Consider the following 16,723-nt stretch of genomic DNA (forward strand, 5'->3'; position numbering starts at 1 on the left):
GGCTCTTCTCTATTCCATAATGCTAATGTCCTGGTTTAATTTAATTATAGTAAGCCATTTGAGAAGAAACTTTGGTTTAATACCAATATAGTGACATGGATCTTGAATCAACTTCAAACCCTGGTTTAAAATCTTAGTTTATTCATGTGCAGCAGCGGTTCTCAACCTGTGGGGTCCCAGTTTTGGCCTTCAACTTCCAGAAATTATAACAGCTGGGATTTCTGGAAGTGGTAGGCCAAAACACCTGGGAACCCACAGGTTCAAAACCACCACAAAACTTCAGCTTGTTGAACTTAGGCCAAAACACAGATCCAAAACACAGATCCACAGATTGAGAACCACTGCTCTGCAGGGAAACTAAAGGATGATTAGTGGCAACCCTTGAAAGGCTGCTACTAGAAATAGCTAAATAAGGTAAATAAATATTATACTGTGATACAGGAACAGCTATAAAATATTATTATATTAGAAGTACAAGACCAGTGAGACATCAAGTCTGTTTTTTCCTCTCCATTATTTATCTGCATGTCAGATTGCCACTACCCATTTTCCCACTATTCCAGTTTTTCAAAAAGACATAGTCACTTTGGGATGAATTTGTTCTACTCTCCCAGCTCTTGTCCTTCCAATCTAGGCATCTATAGTCATGCCACGACTGCAGGTTCTTGAGCTCCTGTTTTGGCATTGCGTCTGTTTTTTGAGAGCCCAGGGCATATCCATAACTATCATGGAAATCTACGCAGGCTAAACAACTTGTGCCAATAACTACTAACTTTGTGGAGCTGATGAAGAGCCAGTACAGGCCACAAACCTTTTGTGCTAGGACTGTGACATATTAGAAATGATGAATGAACACTTCATCCTCCTAAATTAAAACTAATTGGATGTGCCCCAAATTCCATTGGCACAACTGAAATTAGTCAGAACATCCATGCTACGTACTGCAAACAACATAGCGTAATACCAGAGAGGTAGTATCTATAAAAGAAGATCTGGAATATTCAGAATATCTATTGGTCTACTAGGACTTGTGTTGCCACTTCAGAACTATCTGGAATTCCGACATCTGAAATATTCCAAAATCCAAAACTGTCCAGATAGATAGCTGAGATAATGAAACCTTTGCTTTCTGATGCTTCAGTGTTCACAAACTTTGTTTCATGTACAAAAGGAATACATATAGTGTGTAAAATGAACGTCAGAGTATGCAAAATTCTGAAATCCAAAACACTTCTGTTCCCAAGCATTTTGTATAAGGGATACACAACATATACTTAACTTACCTGTATTACCTTTTTTCCATTTTATTTATACACTCCACTCTTATCATGGAATTCAAAGTGGAGTGTATACGGTTCTTAGTACTGGCTGGACACAGATCAGTTTGGTTTCTCCAAGATTAACACCATATAGACTGTACAAGTAATTTTCTTGTGATTTGAAGTATAATTATTCAGTCATCAACATCTTAAAGGTGTGAACATTGGATAGATATAAAGTAGACAGTGCAATGCTTTTTTTCTTGTCCAAGCAAAATAGTACAAAACTGAATACATAAAATCAGGAACAATAATGGGGGCAACTTACAGTAAATGAGAGAAAAGAGGAAAACAATGTCCCTTCATCATATCTGGATAGCTTGGCTAGAACTCCTTCCAGAATGGTGACAAACTGAAAATAGACAGATTTCAATCACACACAAAAATAAATCCTAAACCAGAATGTTCTCAAATTATGATTACAGTTGAGCAGATCAGAAGTAAGTCTGTTGAGATTTAAGGGATTTTACATGTGTATCTACTGATTAGGATGAAAACTGTCAGTTGGAAACCAAATGTCACTAAGATGATATAGATATAAAATTCTGTCCTGTATCTAGCAGAGAAATTCTTTATAGAAGAAAAAAGAAACATAGGTGTTATGTGTGTGTATTATTGCAGAATAAAGGTTTTCTATTATCTACAGCCAACATTTCCTCCTTAAAACACTAGCTAGATCATGGAATGAATTCATAAACAGAATCAACAGAAGTCTTTTCTTTTTTGGCAGCATACAGTCTTAATTCAGATGTGTATAAATAGTGTATAACAGGAGGCATAACTGGCTCCTTGAGATAACCATAATTTTTGAGATAAAGTTTGTTTATTTATTTGTTGAGGAAATGGAAATCAGGCACTTTTTAAAGGAGAAGCTTTTCAACCAAAATATTTCTTCCTCCATTTTTTAACCTAAAATACTCCCATCTTCAAGTAATTTGGAGATTTTCAAGTAATTTGGAGGTATGTTTTAGTGACACAATGTTCATGCTTTGAGCTATCACAATATTTTTTCAATGTTTGTTAATCAAAATCTAATGAAGGAAGTAATGAACAAAGTCAACTTTTAGAATAAACAAACCACATACTCAATGTGGTCACAATGCACCATGCCACCACAATAGCCATCCTGGGTACACTGGGGAAAGATTGTTATGTTGATGCTGTGTATTGTGAAATATAGTTACAGTTCAGCTCTCAAGCATAAAGTACTATATATATGCTGCTTCTGGGAAGTATTATCAAACTGATTGGTAAATATGCTCATATAAAGGTAAAGGTTTTCCCTTGATATTAAGTCTAGTCAAGGCTGACTCTAGGAGGTGGTGCTCATCTCAATTTCTAAGTCGATGAGCCGGCATTGTCAGTCGATGCCTCCAAGGTCATGTGGCTGACATGACTGCATGGAGCACTGTTACTTTCTTGTCAAAGTGGTTCCACATTTATCTACTCACATTCACATGTTTTCAAACTGTTAGGTTGGCAGAAGCTGGGGCTAACAATGGGAGCTCACCCTGTCCCGTGGATCCAAACCACTGATCTACCGGTTAGCAAGTTCCGCAGCTTAGTGGTTTAAGTCACTGCACTCACATACAAGTCTATAAATTTTAGACTTATTGATCCCCCAAAACTGGGTCAGTGGAAGTACTGTACCTTCACTCTCTATCAGTAGTGGCAAAAGGTGAGAGCTCAGTCAGTCCTGGGAGAACCTAAAAGAAGCACCAACCTTCTCCACTCTTTCTTCCATGACACTACTTCTGGCCTTTATGAATGACTAGGTGATAATGTCAAAGGTGACAGCTTTGGTGCTTTTCCCTCTCCACAGGAAGTCCCTCGACTTATCCAAGGGTCATATCAAAATCCATAATTTTAACCCCAAAATCTGCTCTTGATTGTTATGTGAGGTTGACTTATACATGAGCACAGTATGTATGGTAATCATAACTGTGTCCCTTACAGTGATCTTCAGATTCAAGTAATTGAGGTTAACGAAGAACTGCAGTCATACATTTTAAGAGTCACAGATTAAAGTCTGTGTTGTAATTTGTTTTGAAATGGTTCTCTTGCTAAATGGCTGCTGTGCTCTTAGAATATGTCACAGTCATATGTCAAAGGAGAACATTAGTTGTGCCTTAAACTTTGATCACATACACATATAGTATTACAGAGTAAAGAAACTCCAAACTCTTTTAACGTTTTTTCTGGATAGGAATGAAGTTAGATACCAGTCTTCTTGCTTTTTTACTCTATAATTATTATAGTAGCCATGAAATGCATATAGAAGATTTCCTACAGATTTGTTTAATTGAAAATGAGTAATAGACATTGTGTGCATAAATGGTCAGTCTGTGAAACATATTTTCTATTCATAGATTAGAAAATGGCTAGATTTAGATTGAATGGGGGGGGGGGGGGTAGGGGGAAGGCTGGCTAGCTCCCAAGCACCCCTCTCCTGTAGTGGTTTTGGTAAATATATAAGAAATCCATTTGTAAGTCTTTATGAATCATGAATTGCTGCTACTTAGCAGATGGGATCATGCTGCACGTATTTCTTCCTGGCCAGGATGAAGTAACAGAATAAAGTAATGGGCACTGAGAAATTATCTGCTCATTTAATCCCATTTAAGGCCTGGTGAGAGAAAGGGGTCTTCATCTGTTTTCTGAAGTTGGGAGGGACCAGGACGTATGAGTCATAACAAACAGGCTACTCCAATTGCACTGGCCATATAGGAAGTCTAAAATGAGGTACCTACTAACACTTAGGAAAAGTCTTATTTCACCATTTGAAACTCTCCCTTAACCAGAATGAGCACTGGATAAAAGGGGAATGGTCTACAAAAAGTCACCCATCCTCATTTGCAGGTTTAACTTTTGTGAGTTTGATTATTCACATATTTAATTAAAATGTTTTCTTTAGGATTCTCTAAGTCCTCCAGTGCAATTCTAGAGTCACCTTCATGCTGGGGGACCCAGAGATTCCAAGAGAGGTGTTCTCTCAGGTAAATAAAAAATGTTTTAAATGACATTTTTCTTATTTGTGATTTTTTTTTATGTTTGTGAGGGTCCTGTGCCCCTAATTCCAGCCAATGTGGAGGGCTGATTGCAGAAGCCACAATCAGCTTGGTCAAAAATAGGAGCTCGAATGGGACTTCACTTGATGGCGTAAATTCTCAGAGAAGAGAAAATTATCTAGCTGTCAATGCCTTTGAGTTCCAGGAGATGTAGTCAAATCATGTAATGATCCCAAGCTCTGGTCAGAAGAGTTTCTTATGGGCATACAGGGAAAGCTAAGTCATGTTAAGGTGGAAAGTGGAGAGGAAGTGTGGCTTTGGTGGAAGAACAATTGCAATTATTTGTTATAAAACCATCAATAAAGGAGCTCGAGACTAGAGATGGGGGTCCAGGGAGGTGGGCTTGTTTAGATAATTTAATTTCTGACATAACTTTCCTAGGGCTTCCTCGTTCTGAAACAGAGCAGCACTACAATCTGTTTTCTGACCCACTCCTTGTAGGTTAAACACTCTCATCTTACCCAAACCGACACAGACTGCAATCATAAGGCATTCCTGGCTGTCAGAATTAAATGATCTCTCCTGTGAGAAACAACAAATCACCTGAACTTCTTAATGTGTTACATTTGGATGGAAATGTTCTTTTAAATAAAAGGAGTGATGTTAATAGCAAAACATTTCACCTGGAATCGAAGGTTACCTTTGCTACTAGGAGTGTTATCATTTCTTTGACTGTTTCTTCAATTAGTTCATCTATTTTGGAATGATACTGGTGCTAAGGAGGGGGAAAATGAAAGGGGAAACATTATTAATACAAATCAATGGTAATGTACATTTCTGTACTTTAGATGTTGTTGATATCAGCTATGGTATTTACATGTTGATTAACACGTGCTCTCGTGTAGTGGGCAGAAATGGAGCAACATTTACACAAGGTTTTCTTGCGTTCTGTTTTTACTACAGACACTTTGGTAAGGTATTCTGAATTATGGTCAAAGCTCAGCTTTAGTTCAATTCATGCAGCTGAGTTGATGTTTAATGGGAATCAAATGCATGCAGCAGAGTAACAAGTCCGATTTCTTTTTGCAGTATGTAAGCCATGGTAATAGGAAGGCAGTGGTGAGAGAGACCACATCAGATCTGTGTTTTAGTTCTGTTTCACAATGAAATTAAGGCATCCACATTAAAAACAACAACAACCCACCACTGAAACACAGTTTACACCATCAAGCAATACAGCAGCTGTCTCTTGGCTCGTGGCAAAGCTGCCATGAGTCAGAGAGAACTGAAAATGGACTAGATTTTTAAGCAAACAGACTGTAGTAATTGAAACCATGGGGTGCAAAAGGCTGATCACTCTGAAGCAGAATTTAGTCTTTAGATTCCACTTTGGACAAAGAAATTAGTTCAAGGGATGCACATCTTCCAATGCATGTGCTTCTTAAGCACTTGAGTGAATTGGGGTTTTTAATCACCAAGTGTAAAAATGATCAAAATATGTGTGTTTTGAATCATGCAGAAGATAGCGAGTGAAACATTGGGGCCCCTCCGTTTAAACCATGCATTAGGCCAATGCCAAATGATAGAAAAGATTGACACCAATTGAACATTTAGTGTCACTTTCTACAAAGCACCAGAGCTTTCCCCAAAGCTCTTCAGAGTTTTACCTACTCGATTACTGACCAGATCAAACCTTGCTGAGCTGCTGAGCTCTAAGAGAATCATCAAGGGGCATCATTTCAGGCAAGACATGACAGTTTTCTGCTATTTTTTTTAAAAAAAACAAAGCATCCTTCTTTTTCTTCTTTGTCTTCTTTTTTAATAACAGGTTTCTCATTACTGAGCAGACATAGCAGTATTTTTTGTTTTGCCAAGGAACAGGAGCAATATTTAATATATGATGATTATTTTCCACATTCCCCTCTCTCCCACATTAAATAAAACATTGAAAGCGCTGATCTTAGTCACTGTATTTATTTCCACTTGTTTGCGCTAATGTTATTTTAAAATGTTAACAACCAACCAAAAATAAAAAACCCACCAAAAAGCAGTAAACTAGAGAAATCTTCTATAAATACTAAATCAAGCTTTGGGGAGTGTGAGGGGCAATTAGAAGTGTGAGACACTGGTCCCTCCACACTGACTACAGTTCCTTGCTAGTTTGAGCTGCTCAGCATTTCTATCATTCTTTCTTTCAATAGAATAGTCACATACTACAACAGGAACTTGGAAGAAAAGAAAACAAAATGTAGGACACACTTACCCACTCTTTAGCAAACTTTCAGATGATTGGGGACAGAAATAAAGAGGAAGGTGCAGAAGACAGGAAAAAGAACATATGAAGGTAAACCATAAATAAAAACAAAATCTCCAAAAAAATGGGACCTTCTAAATGGGGCCATGAAAAAGCAGCAGCATGCACAGAAACAATAAGCAACAGGGAATGAAATTATGAATAGAATCCCTTTTCATTGAAATACCTGAAGTTGCTACTGGTTAGAATCACACGGGAATTCAAAAAAGGGTTTGAAAAGTGATTGTAGCACAGAACGGAACACATACACAAAACATCTCTAGTGAGACAGAGAAATATCATCGTTGTTGCAATTGGAAAAAAAGAGAAGAATATATGTACAGTTTAGTGGCATGGCAGCTGTTTTCTGAGTTTCAATAGGGAGGTTTGTTAAACTCTCTAGTTTGGGGATGGCCACAATGCTGTCAGACCTTCCCACCCACTGACTCGGGAAGTGATAATGCTCTAAGAATTAATACAGGAGTTTGGACCACCATATTTGTTTGCCACAAGGGAATTTAGTTTTTGGCCACTATCCTATCTAACATTTGTAGCAATTATTTTAGAGTAACCACCATAATGTAAAACAATAAGCTTGCACTAATCTCAGTTATGTTTTAATTTACTTAACATGATTTATTTAACTGAGAACCAATCTTCAAATTTAAAAACCACCTGGGATGTGGCTGAGTGGAAAGGAAGGCTTGACATAAGGTAGCATGTCGATTCTTCTTATATTGGTTGCATCTCCAGGCCTAAAGTGAACTCAACAAAAAGAGAGCCACTGAATCAATGAGAGTCTGCCAAGTCAATAGTTAAGAAAGTTCTGTTAATTCAATGGGTCTCCTCCAGTTGAGACTAAGGGCCCTTCCACACAGCCATATAACCCAGCATATCAAGGTAGAAAAACCACAATATCTGCTTTGAACTGGGTTATCCGAGTCTACACTGCCATATATTCCTGTTCAAATCCAAAAATGTGGGATTTTATTCAGCTGTGTGAAAGGGGCCTAAGTATACTGGATTTAGATTCTACTGGAACTAGATAAACAGGTGTGTGTAGGTGGAAGGGGAAATTTGACAGTTTCTCCACAAAGGTAAGTATCTATTAGGTTGACTCTACACATACAGCAGAATCAGATGGCAGAATCCCAAGGTAGTAGGAAGGTCTATATCACTTAAGGCTGTAGGCTGAATTTATGATTTTTGAATGCAGCATATGCTTAAAAATATCCTCAGCACTTTGAAAAAGAGTGGGCTGAATGTGAATCTTTTGGAAGCATCTGAAATTCTGTGGTAGAGCACATGCTTCAGAAGGCCAAACGCTCAATCATTGGTATCATTAGGTAATTGGGAAAAAGGTGATGTGAAAGATATTTTGCCTGATGTCATGGGTAGCTACTTCTAGTGTGGTCTAGGAGGTTAAACTAATGGGTTGGTATAATACAGTTCCTTGTATTTTGCTTTTTCATTATCTGTTGCTAACAAACAAACAGATCGTTCACCTACTGCAGTGATTCTCAATCTCTGGTCTTATGGGACTTCCACTCCCATGATTCCTGGCCATTGGCCATACTAGCTATAGTTTTTGTGAGTTGAAGTCAGAAACAGCTAGAAAATCAAAGAACATGAATGCATGACCAGAATTAATTCTACCACCTCAGGACTCAATCATCGCCATATTCTGCTACATATGCAGATTAATTTTCAACATGAGTTTATATGTATCTGTGTGTTCACATGCATGTGTATGCAGGCCTTGGAAAGAACACATCAGTGTTTGTGTGTCAATGTATGCATGTGTTTTCTCACACTGGCTATGGTACAGAAGAAGAGGACAAGAAAGAAGGAATGTTTCCAATTTTCAGCAAGGGGGTGGTGGAAACACATGAAATCCCAGCAAGAGATGTTTAAGAAAAGCAGCAGCATTTCAAAATCCTGCGTTGTGTTTTCTTCCTGCCTTCCATTCTTATGTGAAGAAACTAGACCTAGCTCTCATGTTTTCCACTACCATGGTTAAGATACCCCTGTTGACCCAGAGATCTGTGTTTGCACCAGAGAGTAGGGAATCTGGGGAAAGGCAAAGGCAAATAACGGAGATAAGGAAACAGAACCCAGTGGAGAGCTCCCCCAGTTTGCTGTTGGGGGCACTGTCTTCCCCGAATTACAATGATCTATGAAGGGACTGAATGTCCCCATCTATTCTCCCTTGCTTCCTCCTCCCCACTTGATTAAGATTTTATTTTACGTGCAGAGCCCACCCTCTTTCTCCAGCAGCCACAGCCACTTTTGCAGATATTTACTCTGAATGATAGAATGCAGGCAGTGCTGCTAAGGAATAGCATGCTGTATCATGACGAACATGCTGAACAAGACAGCTCCCTGAATGCCCAAAGCAATGGATGTGTCCTGGACAATGTAACCCTTCAACATACATACACGTGCTACCCAGTCAGCACAGGGCAAACAAGTCTTGCAAATGCACACCATGCACACCAACAGAAACTATGTTGGTTGAACCCCATTTTGAAAAGCACCAAAAGACAAAGCTTTATTTTGTGCACAATGCTGTATATGCCCAAGTCTTGCACGCTCTAGCTCTGATGCATGGATGGAAATGGGATTTTTACAAGCACATTAGGCCGAGCAGATGTACACCAAAGATAGTGAACATATAAGTTGGACATATCCTGCAGTGCATTTGTGCTTTTGAAAATGCAGCTCATGAGAAGTGGTGGCAATGCATGGAATTTAAAATAAAAGATTCTCTTGACTGATTTGTTCTCCCCACCCCACCCATCCCCATGGCACATAAGTCCAAAAGACATGCTTAATTTGCCATATTATCATATTGCTTCAATCACGGTGTTTTGTTGGAGGTGAAGGAGGTGAAATCTCTCTTGCTAGTGTTGATTTTCATTAAATAAATTATGAGATTTAACTGAAAGGATGGCTAGGTGTGTGCAAAATAATACAGTGTGAAATGTATTGATAAGTATCTTTTCAGTGAAAATTTTGTTTACAACTCAAATAAGAACAGCAACAGCAACACTAGAATGCAGCCAGGAAGATTGCAGGCTTGCCATCTGATCTTCAAACCACTTCACCATGGCAAGCCCTATGGACACGAACAAAGCGTGTGCCAATAGGACTGTTGGGAGGAGCACATCTTTCAAGTCAGAAAGAGCCCTTTGTCTACAAGGAGTAGATTATAGTTGCTGACTGAAGAAACACTCTGTATATTTCTGAACCAATTCCCTGCCTTATGAGGCAAGTTAGTTAAGATTCTCTGAAGCAAAGTCCTTAATCCAGATCTACTTACACTTTTGCTGATTATTTATTTATTTATTTATTTATTTATGGCATTTATAGCCCACCTTTCTCAGCTCTAAGGCAACTCAGGGTGGGTTAGATTTGGTGGGCCAATGAGTTAGGCCTCTCTCTCCCCAAACAGTTTTTTTTAAAATAATCAGTGGTATAAAAATACTCAGAGAAGTAAATTCACCCATTTCTTGGGAATTCAGGTTTAATGTATGAGTAGACTTGTGAGACTATGTCACACTTTTCAAGGCCCCTACATCCCATGGATGGTGATGTCACCCCCTTTCCCCAGACCTCTGCTGTTCTAAGAGACTAGAGCGTCTCATCATACAGGGTATATTTAGCATCCTAGAATGTTTTTATCCGGTCTTGGGGATGTTGTGTGACTTCCACTGGAGTCTCCACTTGCAACCCAGGTGGAAGTGTCATTGGAAGCTTCTCCCACAACGTGGGAGGCTTGCAGTGTTGTACTAGCTCCAATGGAGCCAGCACGATCCTCTGCAGAATGGCTATGATTCCCATGTCTGATGCTGAGAGGGAGCTGCTCACGCGGTGACAGATTTGCTCCACTGCTCCTCTCTTTTTGCCGCAACGCCAGACGAAGCAGGACACTTCACTTGGCATATCTGATGAGATCTTAGTGCTTGCACCCACTTAAATGTGAGTGGAACTCTCCAGCTTGATCCAGTTCCCTGCCTTATCACATGAAGACTTCTACTTACAAATGCACAGAAATCTCATTTGAGTACAACTGAAGTAACATGAGTAGAATCTTTGTCCAAAATTTGCTACTCAGCACAACAAAGTCTCCCCCCAGAATATAGGGGTCAGAACCAATCTGCATAGACTGCCCATGCTGTACCCATGTATTTGCCCCATTATAAGTCTGAACGAAGCTTTTAAGACAATATTATGGCTTTTGGTCACAGTGATGTTTTATCAAGCCTTTTTTATATTGGGAATTGTAATATAATGCATTTTGGTTCTCTAATTAGATCATTCTGGATGATGTGGGTTGATGTATGGCATTGATGCTATGCGAAAAAACGTTTTTGGGATGGGCATTGAAATGCCTGGACAACTTGTAGGTCCATTTTTGGGGCCCACTGTCCCTTCTGATGTGCCTTAAGGAAGATCCCTGCTTGCAACCAATAGCATTCTTGCTATTTTATTACCATGCCAAGAAGTACCCTTTCTGGTGTGGGATGAATATTGGCTTGTTTTGGTTCATATTTATCATATTTATAATGAATGTGCCAACTGTCCAGTTTGTGTGCACCACCAAAATAGAGAGTATTAATTAAAAGTGCACATGTTCACCTGCCCTTAGCTTTCCTAGATTATATGTGCTGGAGTATTCTTGTCATTACAGAGCACCTGTATTACTTAATTCCAGAGTGGAGAACATTGAAAGGACTTGTTCTTGCATGAGTGTTTCTTAAATAACACCTAGAGGGTGATCCAAATTGGAAAGAAAAAAAATTAAACACCACTGTACTCTTTGGATGCCCCCCCCCCCAGCAAGTGTTAAATAGGAAACAAAAACAAGAAAAGTAAAATGCAAGGGCCCCATCCAGTTCTGACTGGATGAAGATCCAGGATCTTAAGCGATAATAATTCCACTCATTTGCTAATACTCCAAGACGTTTAACAGGAGACAACAGTCTGAATCTGGAATCTTTTCTGTAAAGCATGTGCCACACCACTGGATTATGGGCAGATAACTTTACTTCTTGGGAGAGAATATTTTAAATCCATCTAGAAAATGGTCTGATATCATCATATGTTTTCTAGCATGATGTAATCCAGTAGCAGTATGTAGAATTATCTTCACAGAAAGAAGACAATTTCAGATAAAAAATTCCAGGAAAAACATGGAGCAAGCAGTTCAGTTTGGAGGGCCTTGAGGCTAGGGCAGATGGCTGATGAATACCAGTGTGCCTTCCACTAAGTTCAGCCTCCATATGACAGCATCTAAATGGGAAGCAGCATGAGGTGGGAAACTGTCAATATTTGAAGACACAGAATATTGATCCCATAGCAAGACATTACTCAGCAAGTAGGTAACAAACACAAGTTCTCTTTTAGTCTAGTTGCTCTTTTCACTGGTGGTCTGTCCATTTTGAGTTATCTCATCACCTATGATGTCATTTATTAATTCTTCTCCCACTCATATTTCCATTTTTCATCAGTGCAATTGGCAACAATTAAATTGCCTGAGCAGATAAGTATGGATTGGGAATTCCACCATATGGAACCATTGATGTGGATAGAAAACTGGCCCAGAAAAAGTCACTACATTTTTTGTTTCCCTGAGTGGTTTGCAGGAATAGTTTATTAATTCATCTGAACTACTAGAAACTTTAGCTCTTTCCCCTTTTAGACAGTGAAGTCCATCTTCCATCTTTTAAGTCAAGTTCCATCTGACTTGGATGCCTATGTGGGAGGTGTATTTCACCATCAAGGTGCTAACAGATTGCTGTGTTTCTGTTAGTGACTGTCTGACCTTGGAGAAGAAATAAAAACATATAAGACCTACTAAAAATGCTTGATATGTCACTTCATTCCTTTCTACACATTAAAAATTCCAAGGAAAATATATTCAAGGTGGTAAATAATATCTGCCAAATGTTTGAACAGCTGTCTCTAACTATAAAGATGACACAGGAAGAATATGGATGTATGTGTTCAGCAGAATGCTCTTCCTAAAATGTATCAATTGATCACATATAAAACCATCCAAAAGAACTGGGGAAATAAAGCCTAAGTTTTATTCCAATAGTAGTCAATGTATAGATGTTATGAAGGTCTCTCTCCCCCGCCCCCTTCCACAGGAAGGAATTTTGGATACAATCAGGAAATCATGTTCATGCACCACTCTTTCTGTCCCAATGTTGTTTTTAGCCTTTTTTTGGGGAAGAGAAGGGTTTCAGAAGGTGCCTTTGAGTCCATCTGCTGAATCTGTTCCTTGCATCTGAGTGTTAACTGTGGCAGACTAACTACTTCAGTACATGGAATAAGTTTCATGATGAATGAAGTGAGGTGGTTACCAAGTGTGTAGGACACAGGGTGAAGAAATGGGTTCCACTGGAAGGAAGAAGAAAAGCTCTTTGGCTTCATAGGTCTGCTATAGCTTTGGGACTGTCTTCAAGAGCTCAAAAGATCACAACCTTCTAGATAAAGATCACAACCTTCTAGGGATGTGGTTGGCGTATGATAGAAAGGTAACAATTATGAATACTTATGAACACTCTGGAACCAGTTTGGTTCACATACAGGGGATGGGCCATTCTCTATAACTGGAGATAGGAGATGTTTTGAAGGAGAATGTAGTGTAATTGTCATGGATATCCCTTGATATACTACAATCCTTATCAAACACTCTCGCTAGATATTAGCAGTTGTTCATATTCAAGAGGAAAAGGACAAACACAAACAGAGACAAGGTGCCATGAACAACTAGAATAAAGTAGGAATTAATTTAAATGAACAAAACTGAAAACAGAAAAGATGGAAAAAGGAGGGATGTATGAAATGCTGCAACCCTAAATAACAACTTGTGCACTGACAATTGACATCTGATTTATCTATTAGTTCACCTATCACATCATTCCCCACTGATAATTCACACAATTACTATGTGATCTTTGTACTACCATATCAAAAGTTTTTAAAAGAGAAAAACATAAATTGCTTGAGATATAGTGTGGCTGATTCTTTGTGCAACTGATTGCTGCTTGTTAACTATCATGACGAGTCATGGATTTGCCAGAATAATGTGAGTGACAAATCAAAGGAAATGGGAACTGGGTAGGAACAATTGCTGCTAGCAAATGCCTTTTTGTCTATGTTATACCTGATATGAATGGAAACTGATACAACTGACAAATGACAAGCTAAACAACGTATTTCACAGCATTATGATTAGTTAAGCCTACTCCCAGCTGTGGGATCTGGCTAAGGCCTAGAACCTATTACAATTAATCGTGTTATTTACTATTGGAAATTATTCTGAAAGGTACTGGTGAGCTAAATTGGACAGGATTCAGAAAACATTATTTACTATTTGAGTTTGTCCAAAACAGCTATATTTGGTAACCTCGGGATAAACATTTCAAAAACCATGGGCAACCAAATGTGTCCCATTGTTTCTTGAGTATGTTTTGGTCTATCATTTTGAGCAACTTAGTGCTAAGAGGAGGCATTTGACTCATATAATGTATCACTGGAATATGTTCCAATCTGTTCACGAGCTTTTGTCTTGCTACGCTCCACTTCACTGAATTACTACCCTTGTCTTGGCATTTGCCTTTGGCATTTGTCAGTCTTTGATTCTGAACATGCCAAGTCTTAGGGACAAGTTAAGTCATAATATCAATCTTGTTTTTGAATTTTCATGTCTTTGTTTGTTTGGAAAGAGATACTAAAATGTTCTTTCTCCCTTTTCCTGTGCTCTGTAGCCCTATTTAGGTCTTAGTCTGAATACATGCAGGAGATAAAAGGTTATAAGTGGCAATCCTGCCCCTATCGCAGCCTTCCACTCCTTCAGTCCCTAACTCACTACATTGAGTATGGACATTCGAAGGTGAAGCCCACTTGGGTCTAAACAAAAATGATGCTGAATCAATTGGAATTTGAATCAAGAATAGGAGTGGGAAGGAATCTTGCTGCAAAAATCATTAGCCTGTAGCAGCTTAACTAGGAAAAAAGTAACTTTAGAAAAAATAAAAACTAGAAGTCTTCCAAATTGAGCTTATATAAAAGCAAATCATGTGATTATAGGTATTAAAGCTACTTTCAGCACAAGTATAATTGGACTTTATTTAAGTACATGCCTTGAAATTGGTAAAAATCTTTAGTATTTTCAATAATAAAGTTGCACCTAGGGACAATAGAGACATCTAAAAGAACAAATTTTCATTGGAATCAAAGCCTACCCTCCCTTCAATTCAATGGGCTGTAGAGTAAACTTTTTTTTAAAAAATGAGATAAATATTTTAGCAAAACTAATATTGGTAACCCATAAGTAGATTCCAAACATAAGATATTGCAGTACTATGTAATGAGGTAGGAGAGTCCAAGTCCTATGCCCGTATTGGTCATAAATCGAGATGAAAAACATTGAATATTATGTTAAGCCTTCAAACCAAAAATGGATTATGATTATGTACGTCATCTAGCCCAATTTAGCATGTCTTTCTACTTCACAATATCACATATGAACATTTTCTGGTTGCAACAACATATAAATATATTAGACCAGCAGATGATAAAACTGGACCATTTTGACCCTTTGAGTCATTAAGGACCTGGAAGACCTAAAGATGTTGAATCGAGTGGGACTTTGTGCCATCGATAAACAGTTTGAACAATGTATTTTGCTTTATAACCTTAAGTATTGTATTACTCAAGGAGTATCCTTAACCTAATGGTTAAAAATTGCCCAATAATTTCTCCATTAAAAGATAAAGACTTGAAGCAAATATACATATGGATCCATGGTGGGGTTAATGACTCAATATAAAATATTTTCATGCATAAGTAGGCTTTAGAAGTACCTTGTAGATATCACAGTCCATGCCAACAGCCACTTTTAAGTGACTGGGTTTCTGAATGTCCATATTCATTATGGAGATTTGTTTGACCGAGTGACCCTGCATTTTCATCTGCATAGTCTACACATGGAAGACTAAATTCACAACTATCAGCATGTTTCTCAGATGGAGATTCCCCTTCTTAGAATTTTTTAATATATAAAATGTGTAGGTTTTACCTCTTGGCCCATTTCCATACTGCAAAGTTTTGTCGACTGAGCTTTGGCATCAACCATAACATTAAACATGGTGCATATTGATTGAGGGACTCTGAAATCTGTTGACCGGCTTGTTTTTTGCAGCTTTGCTTCAAATGCAATCCTGGTTCTGTTAAATAGGATAAACAAGGAACATTTTTGTTGTACTGAATGTAGGGATGGATATTATGTTGGACTTAACATTTTCAACAACATCAATATTTCTAATATTTTCCATTTTTTCTCTCTCCATACAGAGACTCAAAGTGGCTAAAAACTAAAAGTATTGTAATGCAACTTAAAATATACTGTTATACAAGTATTAAAACAATGTAATGAAAAGCCTACAAAATCACAGCAGCCCCTGATGATCTTAAAAACCTTCTTCTTTAAAAGCCTGCCTGAATAAAAAGGTTTTAAACTGCCGCCTAAATGACAGCAGGGAGGGGGCCATTCTGGCTTCCCTGGGCAGGGAGTTCCAGAATCGAGTGTGTGGATTGATCCAATGCATATAACTGGAAATGAATACACATAACTGGGGAAGAATATGAAACCATCATAAGTAGATTTTACAAGTGGGATTTGGAAATGAAAATGAGATTGGGAGAATTTCCGTGTCTAGTTTGAGAATATTGCTGTTAATAATTCTGATGATAAATGCAAATGTTTGAAGGCTTCGCTGTATCCTGCAGTCCATTATGTAGGAGGCATGACGCAAACCTGGATGGTATGAATGCATTGTTTTGAAAGGGTAGGGCAACAACTGGTCAAGCTGACCAAGCACTGCTCTTCAAACAAGAAAGAAGAATTTTACTTGGAAATACTCACCTCCGGCCAGAAAAGTCAGCCATATGGCTGGAGGGGAGCCTTTGAATCCTCCCGATGATGAGACCAGTGCTCTCCTGTAGACTGGTGTCATCGCCAATCTGCAGCGGGGAGGGGATTAAGGAAGCCTCCTTCGGTTAGCCCCTCCCTGCTGCACTTGGTCTCT

General features: G+C 38.5%; 1 protein-coding gene across 13 annotated transcripts in view; it reads right to left on the minus strand.

Annotated features, from left to right (window-relative positions):
• CADPS (calcium dependent secretion activator) overlaps nt 1–16,723 on the minus strand; it is a 437,940-nt gene that overhangs the window by 68,645 nt on the left and 352,572 nt on the right. For 8 of the 13 annotated variants that reach the window (XM_067463444.1, XM_067463445.1, XM_060766443.2 and 5 more), the window contains 4 exons: nt 15,715–15,862; nt 6,591–6,605; nt 5,028–5,102; nt 1,588–1,671 (listed from right to left, as the gene is read on the minus strand). In XM_067463444.1, the coding sequence (XP_067319545.1) occupies nt 1,588–1,671; nt 5,028–5,102; nt 6,591–6,605; nt 15,715–15,862 (322 nt within the window). The remainder of the gene's footprint in view (nt 1–1,587; nt 1,672–5,027; nt 5,103–6,590; nt 6,606–15,714; nt 15,863–16,723) is intronic. The other 5 variants (XM_060766448.2, XM_067463442.1, XM_060766449.2 and 2 more) reach the window with 1 other exon arrangement.

Source organism: Anolis sagrei, chromosome 2, assembly GCF_037176765.1.
Source record: "Anolis sagrei isolate rAnoSag1 chromosome 2, rAnoSag1.mat, whole genome shotgun sequence".
In the NCBI taxonomy this organism is placed as follows: Eukaryota; Metazoa; Chordata; class Lepidosauria; order Squamata; family Dactyloidae; genus Anolis; species Anolis sagrei.